The sequence below is a fragment of the Leptonotus elevatus genome, chromosome 1, assembly GCF_054856555.1.
Source record: "Leptonotus elevatus isolate MCC_2025b chromosome 1, RoL_Lele_1.0, whole genome shotgun sequence".
Classification (NCBI taxonomy): Eukaryota; Metazoa; Chordata; class Actinopteri; order Syngnathiformes; family Syngnathidae; genus Leptonotus; species Leptonotus elevatus.
Genome location: NC_141239.1, coordinates 19,714,355 through 19,735,219, shown reverse-complemented (window position 1 = coordinate 19,735,219; position 20,865 = coordinate 19,714,355). Strand labels below are relative to the sequence as shown.

The 20,865-nt window shown below is 39.0% G+C and overlaps 1 protein-coding gene across 2 annotated transcripts in view; it reads right to left on the bottom strand.

Annotated features, from left to right (window-relative positions):
- tns3 (tensin 3) overlaps positions 1 to 20,865 on the bottom strand; it is a 50,361-nt gene that overhangs the window by 11,293 nt on the left and 18,203 nt on the right. For both annotated transcript variants that reach the window (XM_086081548.1, XM_086081556.1), the window contains exons 7-16: positions 19,475 to 19,587; positions 18,586 to 18,646; positions 18,425 to 18,500; positions 18,206 to 18,335; positions 17,664 to 17,729; positions 16,333 to 16,446; positions 6,217 to 7,380; positions 2,188 to 2,339; positions 1,969 to 2,101; positions 582 to 668 (exon numbers count right to left, since the gene is read on the bottom strand). In XM_086081548.1, the coding sequence (XP_085937674.1) occupies positions 582 to 668; positions 1,969 to 2,101; positions 2,188 to 2,339; positions 6,217 to 7,380; positions 16,333 to 16,446; positions 17,664 to 17,729; positions 18,206 to 18,335; positions 18,425 to 18,500; positions 18,586 to 18,646; positions 19,475 to 19,587 (2,096 nt within the window). The remainder of the gene's footprint in view (positions 1 to 581; positions 669 to 1,968; positions 2,102 to 2,187; positions 2,340 to 6,216; positions 7,381 to 16,332; positions 16,447 to 17,663; positions 17,730 to 18,205; positions 18,336 to 18,424; positions 18,501 to 18,585; positions 18,647 to 19,474; positions 19,588 to 20,865) is intronic.

Here is a 20,865-nt window from a genome sequence, read left to right as displayed (position 1 = left end):
GTCATGCTTCCTGGCCCACGGTAACCATGGTAATGAGACAGAAGTGAATGTAGCCGGGATCCTGGCCTGGGTGTCTGGTTTTAAGAGGCACAGCGGGGGCAGCGTTTAGTTCCCAGGCCTTCCAAGCGAAAGATGAGCAACCGTAGGCCGCAATGGCAATTACCGATATAGGGAAGTTGAGTCCAAATGAAACACAAGACGGCAATATCATCTGTCTGTTTGTGGGCATTTGCAGATTTACAATGTTGCTGTGACGTCCAAACCAACATGATGAAAGGATTTAGTCAATTTCATTGAAGTCCTCCTTCGCATGCTGGTACCACTTCCTATCTCGGAGAACAATCTGGAAGACAGTCTTCCACCACAGATAAACCCCACAAAACCAAAAGGGTTTATTTGAGTAACCAGACTTTGTGTCGTCTACAGAGGTTGCCCCATTGAGTCACAGGATCGGCCAGGAAATCTCCCTGGGTTTGAATTTTTGCTCCGTTTTCAGTTTTTCTCGCAAAACCATGATCGTAAAGATGTAGTCACATAGCAAAACCAAATCGTGTAATAACGTGATGACATATTGGACTTACCATGGTCTGTCCTGAAGCCTCCATAAGAATGAATGCCGGGAGATGGTGTTTGCCGGAAGGATTGACTAAACTCTGACACGTTTTTCACTGAAAAGACAAAAATATGATTTTTTTTTCTTTCTTTTTTTTCTAGAGCTCAGTATTGTTCATTCATCATCATTGCTCATATGATTTTTTTTAATATTACAGTCAGGTTAACGTCATCATCAGCCAGGAAGGAGACTGAACATTTCTCCAACAACTTGTTGCTATTTATTAGCAACAGTACTTGAACAGTAAACCTCCAACCTGCGCCTCTGGAGCCACATTTGGCTCTTTAGTCCTTCACCTGTGGATCTCTATCTAAAAGAAAATTGTGTAAATAAATATTATTATTATTATTAATTTATTAAATTAATTAATGATTGTCAGGAAAAGAGAGGCAAAGGGTACCAGTAGAAGAAAAAGTAAAAAATAAAATAAAAAAAACTACTAAAAATGTCCACAAAGTGATCATAAAATGTCCAAAAAGAAAGGGAAAATTACCATAAAATGTCCATGAAATTTCTCAAACAGTCAGAACATTTATTTTTAAAAAGGCAGAAAAGAAACTGTTCAAAAAGTAACTATAAAATGTCCAAAAACAAAAGAAGAAATCCCCAAAATGACCATAAAATGTACACAAAATTGCTAAAAAGGTCAGAAAATTGATTTAGAACAAAAAGGCAGAAATGAAAACGTTCAATTAAAGTAACTGTAAAATGTCCAAAAACAAGAAGGAATCCCAAATATGTACATAAAATGTACACAAAATTGCCAAAAAGGTCAGAAAATTGATAGCAAAAAAGTAACAAATAAATAAAAAAATAGGTCAAAAGTAACCATAAAAAGTCCAAAAAATTAAGAAGAGGCCGAAAATTACCATCATATGTCTGTAAAATTGTAAGGAATTTGACAGAAAGGCAGACAATTCTAAAAGTATGAAAAAGTAAAAAATAAATAAATAAAATAAAAATAAAATAATAATAAAATAAAAACGGAAGGCAAAAGGTAAAAGAAAATGAAAAAAGTATTGGATGCTGCATATTTTTCTGTTATAGTGCAACTCTAAGTAGCTCTTGGGCCCTCAGTATATTAGGCTAACACAAACACACAGTTTACTTCATCAAAATGTTCAAATGTTTTGTGGCTCCAGAGAGATGTGTTGTTAATTATTTGGCTCTTTTGACAGTAAAGGTTGCCGACCCTAGGATAACGTTGGTGTCTGGGGACGTGTCTCGTCAGCCTTGAGTCGTTGGATGGACTATGTGGTTCCCTTCTCTGGCTCTTAACTATTAACCAGAGAGGCATTCAAGCATCTAGCAAGAGTACACATTAGGATAGCAAGTCGGTCGTTCACTCGACTCACCGTAGGGTGTAGGTGGAGATATTGGGAAGGCGGGCGTGGGTGGAGTCATGTCACTCCCAGCTTCAACTCCGCTGTCTATATCTTGACCTTGCACCCTGTAGTCAGCACAGTCGCTTCTGCACAACACGGTATGCTGGAGACAAACAGTGCAAATTGTATCAAGCCACATGTAATAGAAAAAGGCATGGGGGGGAAGAAGGCTTGTGGCGTTTAATGTACCTGTGACTGTGGTAAACAGGGTGAATATGTCCTCTGGCTTCTGTACTCTTCTGGCCCCGCCCACCCTGAGCTGCATAACCTTGAGCGATCTGTGACGCCACTTCCTTGACGACTTAGATTCCGCGTGACATCACCTTCATTGGACTGGACAGCTGGACACACACAACCACGGAGGAAGCGGCGGGTCATTAAATGTAAAACAAATCCTTCAAGGTACTGAGAGTACGGGGTTCAAATCTCGGCTCTGACATTCCTGTGTGGAGTTGTGTGTTTTTATGCGTGCTTGTGTGAATTTTCTTTCGTCATTGCAGTTTCCTCCCTCGTTCCAGTTCGTCCAAATGTATGCGAATGCTTGTTTAATTGTGCCCTGTGATTTTGCTGGTGACCACTCCATGGCATATACCACATCTCGCTCAAAATCAATTGGGATAGACTCCAGACCCGAAGCGTTATAGAAAAATGGATGGATAGATGGGTGTTGAGTAACATTGTGAAGTTCTTTTATCTTTAATGCTCGCTATTCTAATAATAACCAGGAGACTGCATATTCTCAGTTGGTAATGTAACAGCCTTGTGCTTGCCTGGTGATCAGACGAGGTTATAAGATTACACCAGTTACAATTAGTGATGGGAAAATTAAGCTTCATGAAGCACATTGTGATATTTTTTGACTCCTCTAGATGGCACTCTTGGTTGAAAGATGCAGTGGAAATGTAATCAATTTCCTTTGCACTAGCCTTTATATTTAAGCCAAGAGCACCATCTAGGGGAGTCAAAAAATATCACAAGTGCTTCATGAAGCTTCGTTTTCCCATCACTAGTTACAATAGCCTATAGATGATAAGATGATAAATTGTTATACTAATACAAAGCTAGAAATAAGCGGTTTTATATCGCTGTTTGTAAAGTCAAAATTCGCATTTTGCACCTCATTAAAATACAATGAATAGCAATATTGATAATCAAAAAATCAGTGCAGACCTTCCCAAAAAACTTCATTGGGCTGGACACATGCGTGAACAGGGTGAGGGTGGAAGCAAATGGTCAGTATGCCGCTGTGTCGGGCCACCAAGATGTTACAGATCAACACAATCTCACAATCGTATTTTAAAAAAAGAACTAATGTTGCATCCACGATGAACAGACACCCATCAAGCTTGGTGCTACTTACGCCACACCAAGCGAGCTAGCTAGCAATGAGCTTTGGCTGGCTTTAAACGTGGCTATTTTTTCAAAGAAATTCAAAGTTATTTCGAGCCTTGCTAATGGAAACTACTGAAATATCCTCCGTCCTTGTCTTTATACGAAAGAAAAGTGTCTCAAGACATTCTGGCGAGTTCCTCAAAGGCTAATGCCTGCAGTCATGTCGTTAGAGGACAGCTGAGGAATGCTGGGAAGCTATCTGGTGGGAAATGTGTGTATGTGGGGGGGGGGGGGCTCGCTGCTGTGACTACCACCACTGTCGCCATTCAGCACTAGGGTGTTAATTTGAACCCTCCCAGTGAGCTCGGAACTGTCAAACCCGAAGAATGCTAATGTTGCCCAAGTGATAATAATGGGGCTCATTAGTCAAATTGTTTGGCAATTTACCAACGCTGTCACATAGTCACTTATGATTTTATAAACTGTGTGTGCTGTTGACTACCCCCCCCCCCTCCCTCATTAATCCAAATACAGTAATAGGGAATCAAGTAGTTTTGTCTTAAAAGTCATAATAACGAAAACGTGAATCAAGCTAGCGAGCAATGCCAGTTTGGTAATACATTATGACCTAATGTTGACTAAAAAGAGAACAACCCATAATTTACTAGAGGCAAAAAAAATATTTCATATTTGAGCTTGATTTATTTCCCCCTCTTAAAAGACGTCATCTTGGAGCTGATACGCACAGACAAGTATGGCTTCTTTGGATCAAATGGAAAAATATTTGCCTGCAGGCTCACAGTTCCTTCTTGGAAATTCCTCAGGCCAACCATCACCTCCAGCAGCCCTCGCCTTGCCAACCACAAATGCATGCTGGAATTGTGATTCAAACCCAGCCAGATGGACGACTGTCGTTTCTCTCTGCCTCATTAGCTTCCTCTTCAAAACACAGACTTAAAGTGCATCGCAGCTGTCATGGACTACTCAAAGAGTTAAGAGAGTGAAACCTAATAACCTTGTTGTTGTGAAGAAGATAAATTTGAAGAAGATAGCCATCGGTGACTTTCTAGTGTTGTCAACATCACACTATTGCAGCGCCCACCTTGGTGTTGGGCACAGAACGGCAACTGAATGCAGCACGACACAATCTTGCCCATATTAGGCTCAGTTATGAATGAACTATTGAAAAAACTGTCTGGATTTCCCACCTAACATATAGTTTAACTTAAAGTGTATATACATTTTGGTCATCTAATGGTGAGCTAATAGAATACAACGACCACACTTCACAAGCCTACCACCATTTAATACGTTCGCCGAATTTGTCTCCTTCGGGTATCCGTAGGAGAAAGACGGCGACGAAACACGTCAGCCTCCTGCAAGGTGAGGCGAGACCCTAAAATTAGCCATTATTTTAAATAGCGATTATTAGACCTATGATTTTTTTTTTTTTTAGGTAAATTGATGTGATAGATGCATCATGTGACTTTGACTGCGAGTAATTTCCGAAAAAGGCGCCAAGAGCAAAAATGACAAATTGAAGCAAAAACGTAACCATACAAAAGAGCTCGTAATGATAGAGGAACAAAGTTTAAAAAGGGCCTCCCTCCCTCTCCTCTTGTAATGTGCTGATCCCCCTTCAAATAGCTATACGGGCAGGCCTGAACAGAGTGCCGACCTGCGAAACAGACTGCAAACATCTGAAAAAGCTGGCAGCAACCCCGCTATTTCTGCCACTCAAACGCGCCAGGTTGGGAGAGGGGAGGGGGAGACGAGAGCTGTTCACTTCACTGTGCAGTGGAGAAGAAATTATGTTTTGGAAAGTTATATTGGCTAGTTATACATTCTAAAAACAGTTGGGTCAAAAAAGGACCAGCCCAACATTTTGGGTTCAACCAAAAAGTTGTGTTTAACCTACAAAACCACCCAGTTTTGGGAGGTTGTTTGGGGACGAACCTACTTTTCGGGCTATTTCTTTAACCCTAAAAATTGCACCAAATGAATTACTCACAACACTTTTTTGTGAGCACTTGGATAAAAAATAACTCAATTTGGGTCACAAACCGACTGATCCACGACTAGGGTCAAATTCACCCAATTTTTTGGGGTTATTATATCAAATACAAACCTCCGGTCATTTTATACAAAACAACACAAAAAAATGGCAAATTGACGCAAGTACTGTTTTGGTCCAGAGTTGACCCGAACTGAATTATTTTTTGACCCAACTGTATTTAGATTGTGTTCATTTTTACAGGCAAAATATATATATATATTTTTTTTATTCTTATCATCGTTATTATTATTATTTTTAACATCATTTTTTGTGAGTTGTTTTCTGGCTTAATTAACCAACTTTTTGGTTTAAAGTAGCAATAAGGAACTTTTCAACCTTAATAAAATATTTTCATAACTCTTCTGATGAAACATCGACTTAAAATGTGTTGAATGGTATATTTGCCATGGCCTGAGGGGATCTATATAATTGTTACTGGCACTAAGCAACTTTGAGGAGGATGGTAGGAACACTGCCACATAAAAAACTATAAATGTGCTGACTGCTTTATGACGTACGTCAAAAGCTACCTCGGATGAAAGGACAGTCAAGAATCAACCCGGATTTCACTCGGTGGAGGGAGCTAAAAAACAACGCAATGCGCTTGTCCTCATAGGAAATGTGGTCTTCCTTCAGACATAACAATACCGCTTTTGTCCATATGGTGTCGCCATAATCAATGTAAACTGAAAGATCCAATGTTGCTTTAAATGATTAACGCAGTTGGGTCGGTCCCTTCTTGACCCAATTTCTTTTTATTTTGACCCAACTGTGTACCCGGAACACCTTCGCAAACATTTCACTTAATCACCACTGTGTGACTGTCTTACCTATTTGCTGTGTGTTGTTCTCGCCAAATCGCAGCTCGACGCCATTGGTGCACTTGGAGGCTGAGCCGTTGACAAGCGTGCCGCCGTTCCTCTTGATGGAACTGCTTTTGCTCGACAGCGGCATAAAAGTGGGGTCCAGGTCCATGATGAGCTGGTTGAGCTGATCGATGGAGTTGTCGATATCCATGGTAAGGGATTTGAACTCGTCGTCTCGTTTGTTGTTGTTGTTATTGTTTAGTGTCGCTTGTTCCTTATGAGGAGCTGTGTCTCTCAGGGAAGACGTTGCAGAGTCCTGCTGCTCCAAGGTCAGGCCTTCTTTGGGTGAATTACTCCTTTGTTTGTTCCCTTGGTACCTTTCTGCATCATTTCCATCCTCTGGCATGTAAATTAAGTGTTGAGCAGCAACCATCTGTTGCTGGCGGACCCAGGACTGCGTGGAATAGCTTCCCTGTCTGTAGACATGCTGCTTTGGGACAGAAGCACTGCTGGGGTTGGAAGCAGCCACAGAGTTGCTCCTGGAGCCAATATGGCCCCTTCTTGCCTCACTATAATGTCTCTCATAGTCCTCCATGGGAGAAGGTGCAGGGTGGTGGAGGTGCGTCTGGTTTTGGCTTTGCTGTTCCTCTCCTCCAGGACTCCCAAAGCCATCAGAGAGGAGGGAGTTCTGGCTGCTTTTGTGGCAAGAGGATGACAAGGTACCAAAGCTGTCCACGCTATGCAGATCCTGGCCCGTAATGACCTCATCATCCAGGATGTCCGTTTCCCTCTCTTGAGGACCTCTTGAGGGATCGCCATTAATGTGTACTTGAGCTGGGACTATCTGATGGATGCCCACTCTTGGGGCTGGATCATCCATCTCCTCCAACGAGGGGTCCTCCACTCCGAATCCACTCAACAGCTGTTTGAGTTGGACTTTTTCCTGCTGGCTGGGACCCTGGTTGGAGCGGACGGTGGCAGAGGTAACAGCAGCGGACGGCGCTGCGGGTCTGTCCGCCCAGAGGGAGGTGCTAGACAGGCCTGAGTCGCTGCTGACGGAGAGGGCGTGATCGCTGTGGTCGGGGCTGGAGGTGGCGGAGGTCGTACAGGTCCCCCGACCTAGCGTGGTCTCTCCTCCGTTGGGGGTCTTCTTGGTAACTGCTTTGTCTTGGCTTTGACAACGTGGCGCTGTAACATAGGAAACACTAGGTTTAGAGTATTGGATGCGCCATATGTTCATTATCAAGATCATTATAGTTTTGTTAAAACGCTCCTGTTGTGTTCTTAACGAAGGGGTCAATGTGACCCACCCTGATGTATAAACTTAAAAAAATATATAATGCAATGTTTTAATATTTAAAAAAATCACAAAAATATCGTTGGTTTTCATCTTTGTCAATTAATATCATACATGAGCTTTGGGGGTTCATTTTAAAAGTATTTATTTCAGCAATGTTGTAGGCCCGTACAGAACAAGGAAGGTCAAGCAGTCGTTTGAGAAATCATTTATAGTTTAATTTATTACACAACACTTGGTTCTTTTTTTCATATCTTATGCATGACAAATGCTCCAAATATTAATATAAACTAAATCTAATAATAAAACCAGGGGTGTCAAATCCAGGTCCAGAAAGTGAAAACCCTGCCACAGTTTGGCTTTAACCCTTGATGCTAGCTAGCTAGCTCCCTAGCAAGTAAACGAGCACCATGGGAGATAGTTAGGGAGATAGTAGCTAGCACCCGGGGCTAAAGCCAAACTGGCAGGGTTTTTACTTTCTGGACCTGGATTTAAAACTAACAGAATTTAAAAAAAAAATTAAGAAATAAAAACTAAACAGAATGAAAAATTCAAAACTATTGTAACCCTGTTCATTACACATTAGGTTACAGCAACTAAATTTAATTCATTTAAGTCCATCCATTTTCTTAACCGCTTATTCCACACAAGGGTCGCGGGGGTTCTGGAGCCTATCCCAGCTAGCTTTGGCCAGTAGGCGGGGGTACACGCTGAACTGGTTGCCAACCAATCGCAGTCATTTAAGTCTTTTCCAGTTATTTATACAATTCAAGGTAGTGGCTATCATAAATAACTGGTTAGACGAACATTTATTCGATAATCATCACAGGTTTACCAATTTTGTGGTTCACTGAGCCTGACTTCAGTTCTAAACTCAGTGATAATGCGATTGTAAGAGTGGATGGTCATCTGTTTTAAGGTGTCCTGTGAGTGCCTGGCGACCTGCGAGAGTATAGTTTGCCTATTCCCACAATCAGCTGCGATCCAGTTTACCCTTGACCGTGAAGAGGACAAGCGGTATAGAAAATGGATAGATGACTACAATGTCACTCTACCTCTACGGTTGCCCTTCGTTTCATTAATCAGCAGGCTTCTTGCAGACGGGCACCTTTATCCACACCCTCACAAATGAAAACACCTTTTACCTTGATCCCCATACAACTTGCTGTTGTATTGCTCTCCAGAATCCTGCTAACATGATTGAACGTCAACCAATCCAAAGTCACATAGTGCTCACTGCTCACAGTCAGCCAGGACCAGATCCAGTTGTCTTGTGCTAAGCAAAGCATGCTAAGTTGTATACAAAAGGGATAGGTGAATCCCTTTGTGGCTAAATTAGCTAGTAAAGGCTTCAAAAGCCATTCATAGAGGTGACAAATCCAGGTCCAGAAAGTAAAAACCCTGCTACAGTTTGGCTTTAGCCCCAAGTGCTAGCTAGCTAGTTTCCTGGCTAGCTCCCATGGTAATTGTTTACCTTTTAGGGAGCTAGCAAGTTAGCTAGCATCAGAGGCAGTGTTTTTACTTTCTGGACCTGGAATTTCCACCTCTGCCGGGCCGGGGCCCGGTGAACCTCTTCTTCTTTTCTCTGGAGTAAGTCCCAGTCTCTCCAGAAGATTTCAATAACGGCACAAAACATCCCTAATTTGTTGTCTATTGCCTTAAAAAAAAAAAAAAAAAAAAAAAAATTTAAGGGAAAAGTTGCTAACGCCTCATGATAGAATATCAGACACCTTTTCTTAAAACATATTGGACCCGTTTTAAATTGTGTAATAATTACACAATAAGTTGTCAGTCAGTTATGTCTTTTTGCTCCATTGCAAATATTTGATATTGTTGCTACAACAACTCCTTGCCTCCCACCAAAGAAGGGAAAACACACAAGAATTCCAATGCTCAGATTATATAACAAACCTCAAGTGTCTACTGTGTGTCAGACGACTGCACATCTTGACAGTGTTGACCCCTGCATTCCTATCCCTGCTGTGATCAAGTAACCCTTCTCCCCGCCGACTGACCCTTGACCCTTGGCATATGTCCAAACAACCTCTTTAATCCTCCAGAAACACAGGAGGTCAGTCATTTGTGGCCGGGCCCAGTCGCCATCCATCACTACGGAGACATCAGGAGCAATACTAGAAGAATTCTGCCTCATTGTTAGCTTAACTTTATGATTCCGCTGAGGAAACCCAAACCGTGCTTCTAGCTCAATCTATCAAGCCTTTGCTTCACACCCTGACCAGATCCAAATACCAGACACGCATGATAATGCTCTCCCTCCTCCTCCTCCTCCCGTTGCTGCTCCAGTATGTATGACTTACCCCCCACATGCGCAAACTCACTGGTGGGAACGTGCTTCCGGCCTTGCCGCGCTGGCTCGGCTCAGGCCTCCTCCCGCAGCTTTCCAGTAAATCCTTCTCGTAACATTCCGAGCAAGGTGCAAGCTGCTTTACAGGCAGATGTTTCCCCCTCCGTGCTGACCATCACTCCCCCAAACAAGTACTCCTACCTTTTCCACAAAGTGCAAGAGAATCCACATTGCCTGGGAAGTTGAGGAGGAGGAGAGGCCATGCAGCGACACGGCAGCGGACATGGCCTTTTCCACGCCGGATAATGTTCAGGGTCAAATCACTGGAGTGAGTTCTTCCTCTGCTGAGAAGGTGTGTGCATGTGTTTGCACTACACACAAGGAGTGTAAAAGGTGGGGGGGCTTCACATCTCCTAATAAGGGCAAAGGAATGTAAACATGTGAGGCGGAGCTTAGGGGAAAGAGGTGGGTCAGGGGAAAGGCAGTAACCAGACCTCTTGCCCTGCATCAGGGGGACTACCCCAGAAAAAAAAAAAGAGGCTGGCCCAGAAAGGATCAGAGAATCAAAACAACATTCCTTCCTGCACTTTTCGCTCTTCAGAATGATACTTTTTAATTAAAGCAAGTGGCAGCCCGGTAGTTGTCCTCCTCCCGCATGTGTGTCATTAAATCACATTCCTGCCATCTTGAATGTACAAAATGGTCCCGAAACAGATGTGGCTAGACTCAATTATGGGGTTCTGTAATCACATTTTACCTTCATCATGGATGGTATATTCTAGAGCGCTGATTTTCTTGTGGTCTTCTTGCTTGGTGGGATGTGGAGAGCAAGTCAAAAACATGCAATGATTCATAGAGAACTACGTTGACATTAATTTGTACTGTTCTGATCGCATGTTATGTAAATACGACAAGGTGTTATTTAAAAGATGGATTTTGTTTAAAGGACATTTCAACCCAAAAATGTCTTTATAATATGTTGTGTCCCCACTAGTCTAAATAATAATAAAGTAGCAAAATCTACTCGTTTTTATCCATCTCAGGGGGGCGGCCATTTTGCCCCTTGTCGACTGAAAATGGCATCACAGTTGCTCAAGGCTATCCTATCAACCAATCACGGCTCAGCTTGTGAACGTCACATGACCAAACTCAGACAACAGGTGAGACGTGATTGGTCGTTACCTGAGCCCCGAGAAACTGTGATGTCATTTTCAGTTGACAGCATGTAGCAAAATGGCCGCCCCCTGAAATGGATGAAAACGGGTGTATTTTTGTACACTTGCATTTTTGTTATGTAATGTTAATCAGAATGCTGTCTTTAGACATAAAAAATTAATTTGAACTATTTTTATTAGTTTAACATATTGTTTCCATTTTTGTTAACAAGAGTATGAAAACCTATAATTATTTTTGTACATTTAGAACAGATATAAAATTTGTGATTAATTGTGAGTTAACTAGTAAAGTCATGCGATTAATTACGATTACAAATTTTAATCGCCTGATGCTCCTAATTTTTTATCTTTTCTTCTTTTTTAAATAATCTTTTTTTTCTTTTCAAAGAAAAGATGATTAAAAATTAGGGGCGCAGGCGATTAAAATGTTTAATCGTAATTAATCGCATGACTTCGCTAGTTAACTCACGATTAATCAAAAAAATGTTTATCTGTTCTAATACAATTTTCTTTTTTCATACTCTTGTTAACCAAAGTGGGAAAAAAAAATTAACTAATAGAAATAGTTAAAATGGCAGACTGTCAATGGCAGTGAACGAGTTACGACGAAAGTCCAGAAATTGTGTGATACGTATTGTGTGTCTTGTCATTTTTGGATTTTTCAGTTTTTATATTTAAACTGTGTAATTGGATATTAATTTAATTTTGTGCTCAATGCAGACACCTACATGCATAAATAAAATGTTCAATTTGATGGCCCTTCTCTATCATCTCAGTGTGTGCTCAATGCAGATATACGTTGCCTTATTTATTTTGTGCAGGTTTGGGCTTAGACTCTTGGCTGCATGTTGTCCAAGACTCTAAATTGTCTTAGTGTGAAGGTTCATTTTTCTGTGTGCCCCGACCAGACCAAGGTGTACCCTGTCTAACTTTCAAAGTCAGCTGGAAAAGGCTCCAGTTCTCTATGACCCTTATAGATTTTGGTCAGATAATTGTGCTTAGTTTGTGTGAACGTGGGTTACAAAGTAATGAGCATGTGAAAATGTGACTCCCAAAGTAAAACAAGTTAAGAATTCCTGAGCTAGCAGAATTTAGCCAAAATTGAATGTATCACTATAACCTGTGGTCAGTCCCAAAATGATCCACAAGTGTCACGTAGCAAGTTTTTTGGAGGAGGTCTGAGCTACGACTATGCAATTACCAAATGCCATTCCTTTGGTCCTAAATTCCTACAATTCCAACATCCCGAGTGTCAAAACTTGGAAACATGTCTTGAAATCACAATGACGATCCAAGCAACTACTCACAAAAGCGAAAGCAGCAACCACAAGAAAATGTGTGAATGTCTTTGTGTTCCTTTTTGAATGTTTACATCTCAAGTGTGTCTTTATTATTATTATGATTACAAGTAATGGAGCCACTGAAGATTTCAATTTAGTCTCAAGCTTGAAAACAATCAATTGATGACATATAGAGGACATATACAGCAAATAGGGACCACGTGACTGCCCTGTCAGTGGATGTTTAAAATTTTCCCAACATTGTGTCAACTAAGAATCTACTGAGAAAGCTCAAGAACATCTCAATTATATATTTAATTGCCACTACGGTGACATGACTATAAACGGATTAAAAAAATATAATTAAAAAATTAAATACAAAAAATAAATATAAATGAAAATAAAAACAACAATATATATATATATATATATATATATATATATATATATATATATATATATATATATATATATATATATATATATATATATATATATATATATATATATATATATCCATAAATAAATAAATAAAAGTAAAAATAAATAGAACAATAAAAACCGAGATTCAAAAAATAATATTTGTGTATTTATTTCGACATTTATTTTATTTTTTATTTTCTGAGTCTCGTTTTTAATTTATTTTTATTTTTACTTTTATTTATTTATTTAGGGATATCTATTTATTTAGGGATCTCTCTCTCTCTCTCTCTCTCTCTCTCTCTCTCTCTCTCTCTCTCTCTCTCTCTCTCTCTCTCTATATATATATATATATATATATATATATATGTGCAGTGGATCAAACAATGTTGAAGACTCATAACATTAAATTTTGAAAGAATTAACACATAACAGGTGCTCTTCAAACTTGGCAGGTAAAAATGTTGATAAAAAGCCTTTTTAATTAAGCAATTAATCATGATTAATCAAAATTATAAAATGTGATTAAGCTGATTAAAAAAAAATATTTTGACAGCTCTAATATATATATATATATATATATATATATATATATATAGTTTTTATTTCCATTTAGATTTGTTTTTGTATTTATTTTAAAAAATGATATCCGTTTTTTTTATTTTATTTAGTCATTTATTTATTTTTAACTCTGGCCGTTTTGGTCCTCCATACATGACAGGCTGACGGATACCTTCAAATATCAACTTCCTGTGAGATTATATAGCGTGTGATGAGAGGGGGAAATGTACCTATTCACTGTTTCTCCTTTAATAACCAACTTCTAAACGTTTCCAGCTGTTAGTGCTCTACAAAGACAGCGTTTTGACAGTAAACACCCTCTCCAAGCTGCCTTTAAATCCCACTCTTAATTCACACCTAGGGATAAACATACATTGGTACTGATTGGAGGAGAGAAAAAAAAGCCATTGAAGTAAATGAGTTCTTTCTTCCCGCCTCAACACACACTAGCTTAGCACTTTTGTGGCAAAGAGTTTTTAGACTTCCTCGGCCCGTGTCGCTTTGGAAGCTGTCAAAGAAGGGGACGCCATGTCTACCAGGCTGCTGGGAAGAAGATGTAGAATTCCCACAAAGTCCCGCTCGGATGTAGTGTTTACATGAGAAAGCAGGGTTGTAAATATCCCACATGAATGCTTCAAAATCAAGCGGCAGAGGGGGAAAAATTGCGGCTTTGTTCATGTCTGCCCTTTTTTAATTTTTTTTATTGAAGCATAAATGTTTATGTGAGCATAACACAGCTCATTTTCATCCAACGTTCATAAAAGTGACTCATGGGAATTGGGTGGATCTGTATCTATTCTGGGAGGCTGTTGTGAATGGCGCGGTTGCGTGGAGAGCAGTGACCGCGGAGAGGACAGCACGCCGCCAGGCTCTGACTGCCGAGGCGCTGCTGAGGGTGTGCGATGGTTGGAGTGCGCCTATTCATTTGATGGAACAACAAAATAGAAATGCCCTGAGAACTAAAGTCTCGGCCTTTGAAGCCGACGCTCACATACAACAACAATCCGCCCTTCTACTCTATTGAAGCCATTGCATGTCAAACTCATTTTTCTTCCCTTCTATAGTCGTCCATTTTCGAAAACGCTTGACCTCATTAGCGTTACGGGTGATCGGGAGTCCCATCCTAGCCGATTTTTGGACAAGAGGCAGGATACATACACACATATATAGGGCACATATTGTAGCGATAGGCTAATAATTGGCGTCAGCCATTTTATAAAAATCTGATAGCTGATAATAAATCAATTTAAAACTGTGTTAACTTGAGTGAACTATTTATTACAATTTTCAGTTCACTTAATAAGAGATGTTGCTGACCCTGGAAACTCTCTGCTACTTCCGTTTTTTGTTTGAAATTAAAACTAAGATAAGTGAAAATTTTCAGATATATTGAAATTTTGCAAAACTTTATTGCTGTAGACAGCAATAGGGAGCAATTTATTTGCTTACATTTACATTTAACTTTCTAAGACATGCTGATGACCCTGGGAGCTTTGAGAGAATTTTAAAACAAAGATGTCTATCATCTAAGATTATTTTTTATTGCAAAGGTTGTTCAAATAATTGCATAAGTCTTTTTTTTTTTTTTTACCTAAATCATCTCAATTTTGGGTGTTTCCTGAAAATCTGAAAAAAATGACTTTAGGGGATTATTTTAAGGCGCCGATATGCTTAAAGACATTTCAACAAATTTAGAGTTGGAGTTTGTATTTTCTAAAATGTTGACACCAATATTTTCCCTTTTAGCAAAAGGGATATCAGCTCCAAATATTGGTTATCGGTCTCCTTAACTACTAATAATCGCTATATCTCTAACATAGGCAAACAAGAATTCACACTCATATTCACACCCATTAACAATTTACAGTCTTCCATGTTTTTGGAATGCGGGAGGAAGCCGGATTACCCACAAATGTTTGGAAACAGTGCCTTAACAGCGATGAATGGTTTTATGATGGTGGCAATTTGACCCAAGAACAAATTAATCACATTTAGACTATTTCCGATGAGGAATTGTTTTTGTATTCTGAATTTTTTACAGTGGACCCCCACTAATTGTCTGGGTTAGGGGACGGGCAGAATATAATATATATATAATCCACATATAATTGAGAGCCATTATAATTGTATTGAAAAAAAAAAATATATATATATATATATATATATTAGGGGTGTGAATTGCGTAGTACCTGGTGATTCGATACGTATCACGATTCATAGGTTACGATTTGATTCGATGCCGATTAATTCCGATACAAATCTATAAATTGATTATTGCGATTTTTTTCTTCTTTTTTTTTTTAGGGCTGTTTAAAAAAATCGATTCGGCAATATATCGCCATTTTACAGCGCACAATTCTCGAATCAATTCTATTTGCGGCCGAATCGATTTTTAAACATCAATTTTTTTATGGAAATATTCAACAAAACGTCTTACTTAGTGTTAGGATTCACACTTAAAGCATGGAAAAAAATTATATTAATGGAACATTAACCCTTAATATTTTATTTCAGGGCTGTTAAAATATGAAACAGACTGCAACCTGTTTGTTAAATACAGTTATAAGCCTGAAGTTTCAGATAAATACATTTTCATACAAATCTTACAGTGTACATGTACAAGTTTACTGATTTGTATTTTCTAAATTTGAGTTAAAAAAAAAAGAAGAAAAAAATCGCAACAATCAATTTATAGATTTGTATCGGGATTAATCGGCATCGAATCGAATCGTGACCTATGAATCGTGATACGGATCGAATCGCCAGCTACTACGCAATTCACACCCCTAATATATATATATATATATATATATATATATATATATATATATATATATATATATATATATATATATATATATATATATATATATATATATGTATATATATATATATATATATGTATATATACACACACACAACAATTTTCCAAACCGTATCTTGTATTTAAAAAATAAAAATAAAATAATCTCCGGATAGGTGAAGTACCAGGTGCTGAACTGTGAGTATGCAGGTGTCCACTATATTTCTTTTTAACTTTCTAATGTCTGTCTAGGATTCACACAAGCGGCTTAAGAATGTATAGAGGAGTACGGCACTCACTTGCTACAGTACCGTCAGCCTCACACATGTTCTGGTAAGAGTCCCAGCGGATCAGGGGGTCAGCGGTATTGTAGTCCACAGTAACATCCGCGCCGTTATGCCATCTGTCAGCACCTGAAGCCAAAAGAAACATCAAACCGAGCAACAACCTCCCTTTAGTTCAACTTTGGGAATATTGTGCCGTAATAACTTCTAAAATATCACATAAAACACAGAGCAATGCAAAAGTCATCATATCCAACTGTGTTCATGTCTACCATCCATGTGTGTGTTGTGTTTAATTCGCATGTCCAAGGGAAGACATCTTCATAAGAAATATGGATTCCACATTTGCTTGGAGCCAGACGACTCCTGCATGCCTGACACGGGTAAGCATAAATCTCTTCATCTAAACACAGTATGCGCTTTATGTTCCCAATTCTTTCACTACATTGTTACTTACTCTTGTATGTGACTTTTGCACAATATAATAAGATCAAATATCAGCGAGTATCTGTTTTTCCTACATGTGTCTGCATTAATTAGTGACCAAAAAAAAGCAAAGGGGGTTTGAAAAAGTTGCCATACAAGTGGTACGATCTGTGAAGATTTTCCTCTGAAATCAAACAAAAATTGGAGTTTAAACAGCATGCGTGACGTCACAAATCTTTTGAGATTTCATCTTAGTGAGTGTCTCAAATATGATTTGGTTGTGAAGGAGACCAATAGCAAAAAGAAAAAGAGGGATGAAAAGCAAAGAAGAGGAAATGGAAAAAAAATTGTGAGGTAACATACATACTGTCATTGTTATTGCATATTGGTGAGTTGTTTGACATTTTATTCTTGAGTTGTATGAAAGTTAAAATGACCTTTTTACCTAAAACACTGCCTGTAATAGAATGTATGAATGATTCATGTTTCCTCGAGCTCAAAACGGAGAGTAGCTTTACTTTCGTTTTGTTTTATTTGAGGAGTGTACATTACTTATTTACAGCGAGGAATGTTAAAATGCTAAAACTTTGTATGTACGGCTAAAAAAACAAAACATTTAAGTGACAGTTTGAGACTAGGATAAACAAATGGCGTGAGTAGTGAGTAGCACATTGTTTTAGTTTTATAGAGTTTAACTTTTTTTATGACCCTTTCGAGTGTTAAAATGTTAGTTGAAAGCTGTAGTGTTGATAAAGGTTTTGGATGACGCTGACATTTTGAGAAACAGTTTGATTCACTCTGCAATGCTTTCTATGCAACATATAGTAAGTCAACCACAGTCACTACATAAAAATGTATATATATATTTATATATATATATATATATATATATATATATATATATAATATATCTTACTTACCAGGAATTTTTTCCGGTCCATCTGAGAAAACCAGCTCCACTTTGCCGTACTCTGGAAATCTGGAATCTAAAACAAAACACGCGTCAATGATATAAGGTTGGAATTTGTTTTTTGGAGAAGAACATTATTGGTCTTGAAGTGCCATGAAGTGTAAATTAGACACGGTGTACTCTTTGAAATGGGGTATATGCCACGGAGGAGGCGGGACTTCCGACTTCCTGGTTTTCACACATCAGCTTTTGTTTCCGTTTCCTGTTTGCGACGTGTGGGCCGCGTCCCAGTTCGTGCGCTTCCGCCGTCGACGGGTGCGAGAGTGTTCTGTCTCGGTTGTCCGAAGCACTTCGGAAAGTTGAGACGCCTTGCCCGCTCCCCCGATGGGTGGTTGGGGGGCGCCGGAGTAGGGGTGCGAGTGTTTGAACGCGGCCGGAAACGACGCTGATGTGTGAAACCCGGAAGTCGGAAGTCCGTGGCATCTCCCCCATAGCGGACGAGTTGAGACCTGCTCTTTTTTTATGTTCTTTTTTTCTTTCTTTTTTTTTTACCTTTGTTGGCGGCTTCCATGTCCTCTTTATCGAACATCAGCTTATAGCCCTGCACTGCTCCCGTGTGGAACTGCAGCCTGAAAATCACCTCACGCTCTGAAGAAACCTCACTCTTGTGGTAACATTTTATCTAAAATAAGAATAAAGAAAATACAGTGAAGTTGAAAAAAAAATTACTGATGTCATTCGGGTATATTGCGCGCTGTTTATTTTCCTTACCATAATGTCCCCTTTGAGAAGCTGGGCAGGCTCCAGGGTGACGCAGATCCGCCCCCTGTGGCCTGGACCGATGTGGCTGTCAGGAAAAAAAAATAAAAAATCAGAATCAAACTAATTATGTACTCCACATAAGGTTTAAACAGAGTGATGGCACTACTTACTAAATTCCAGAGGAATATACCGCTTGCATTCCCTGGTAGACTTTGACATACGGTCGACACACTGGGAACAAATACACGCATTTGTAGGAATTATGACACGCTTTCACTCATGTTATTTTAGAAATGAACATGCACAAATGGGCTGCTTTCTTTGGGAACCTCGTTAGCTTTTTTTTTTTTACACTAAGCATGTAGCTAACAGCTATAGCTAGCATGGAAATTACTTTATTTTGGTTTTATTTCACTTTGACTAACTTATTGAGGCACTTCGAACTAATGAATAGCATGTAAATAACAAAAATATAGCTTCTCAGCTAACAGTTTTTTGTCCTCTCTGTTACATTACCTTGACTACATTTTAGTTTTATTCTGCTGTTGCTAGCATCATTTTACACTTGCATGACAGTTCACCACATTCAGTTAACATTTTTACACTTGTATGACAACTTCCAAGTGTTAAAATGTTACTTTCTTTGCATGGCAGGGTGGCTCATGTGCTCTCTCTGGCTGTATTTGGCCCACAGGTGGTAGATTTCTGCTGCTTTAAAGACTGCATGTAGTGATGGGAAAACGAAGCTTCATGAAGCACTTGTGATATTTTTTGACTCCCCTAGATTGTGCTCTTGGTTTAAATATGAAGGCTAGTGCAAAGGAAATTGATTACATTTCCACTGCATCTTTCAACCAAGAGTGCCATCTAGAGGAGTCAAAAAATATCACAAGTGCTTCATGAAGCTTCATTTTCCCATCACTAACTGCATGTGTCTGAGCATGTGAATGCATGTGTGCGTGTGAAAAAAACAAACTCTGATGTGGTCGCGTCTGAGTTCCTTCTAATGCTCTTCGAGGCGCTGCAGCCGTGTGTGGCGTAAACAAAAAGTATTTTCACCTCCAGAGGACTCAAAGTTGGGCATTCCGTGAAGGATGATGCAGTGCAGGAATAAAGGCGAAGCGTTGATCTTCATGGATCTGCTTAGGAGGCTGTTGAGGATCCAAACGTACCTAAAAATTAAAACACATGAGTCAAAGTTGCGCAGTCAAGTATGGAAAGTTTTAAGAATTAAATTAATGTTTCAATATTCCTAATATTTAGTGGTTTGACGATTTGAATATATGTGGCTTCCTGTTGTTGTAGCATTTATTCAAATTAGCAAGTCATCAACATTTTCTTCCCAAAATTATTGAACATGCTGGTTAACGTACAAAATACTGCCATAGCCAATTTGGTCAAATTCGTTGTGTTAGCTTCACTATTAGCGACCTTAATGTGATAGCTGTGATAGCTTTTACGTTAGCTTACTTTGATAGTAATAATACGGTCAGTCGTTTAATGTAATGGTAATATTCTGTGAGTATTTTTATTTCTCCTTTACCTTCCTTCTTCCTTAATTGATCAATTTCTCCCACGTTGATTGCAGGAGCTACAATGTTTGTTTCTGTATTTGATGGATTAATCATCTTCAATATTAGCTAAACTTGACAGTTAGGTTGCCTTCAAGTGATAGCCGTGTTAGTAGCTTGATATTAGGTACCCTAACTAAGCACGTAGGTAGGTTGTGATAGCGTTATTTGATACTTGTTCTAGCATCATTATTATCATCGACATTTGTTGTAGTATTAGCCTTATTACTGGCTAGTGGCTTTTGTTGTTAGCTTTACTTTGCTAGCTACTGCACGTTTGCTTCATGTACCATTAGAGTTTTTTTGTTTTGTTTTTTGTAAGTATACCTTAGCTACATTATTAGCTTCATTTGATAGTTCTGATTTTATTTTAGGCATGTTTTTGTATGGTTATGCTGAATTCATCATGTGATAGTAGCTTCATTGCTAAGTCAATTCAATTGCTGGTTTAGCGATCAAAAGAACCTTTTTTAAAAAAAGAAGCTATTTTCTGGACGATTGTGCTTTCTACATTCGTTGTAGCTTCACTCTAAGACAAATTGGATTACTGATGTCTTTAACTAGTTATGTAAGCGTAATTATTAGCTAAATGTACCAGTTTATGTTGACTTCTACTTGTGACTCCTATTAACTAATTTGCTCCCAAAAATGTATAAAAACGTTCTATTTTAAATATTGGCATGGTCCCAAAAACGTATTTAGAGCTTTTTTTTATGTTTCTTTTTTTTAATGCTAGAGCATACAGAAGGCTTTGATGCAGCCTGAAGAGGTCGCTTAAAGCAATGGTAGTTAAAAAACGTCCAGAAGGTGGCAGCAGAGTATAAGAGATCAACCAGGGCCATGAACTTGCAACAAGCTCTTTTCCCCACTGTTTTAAAG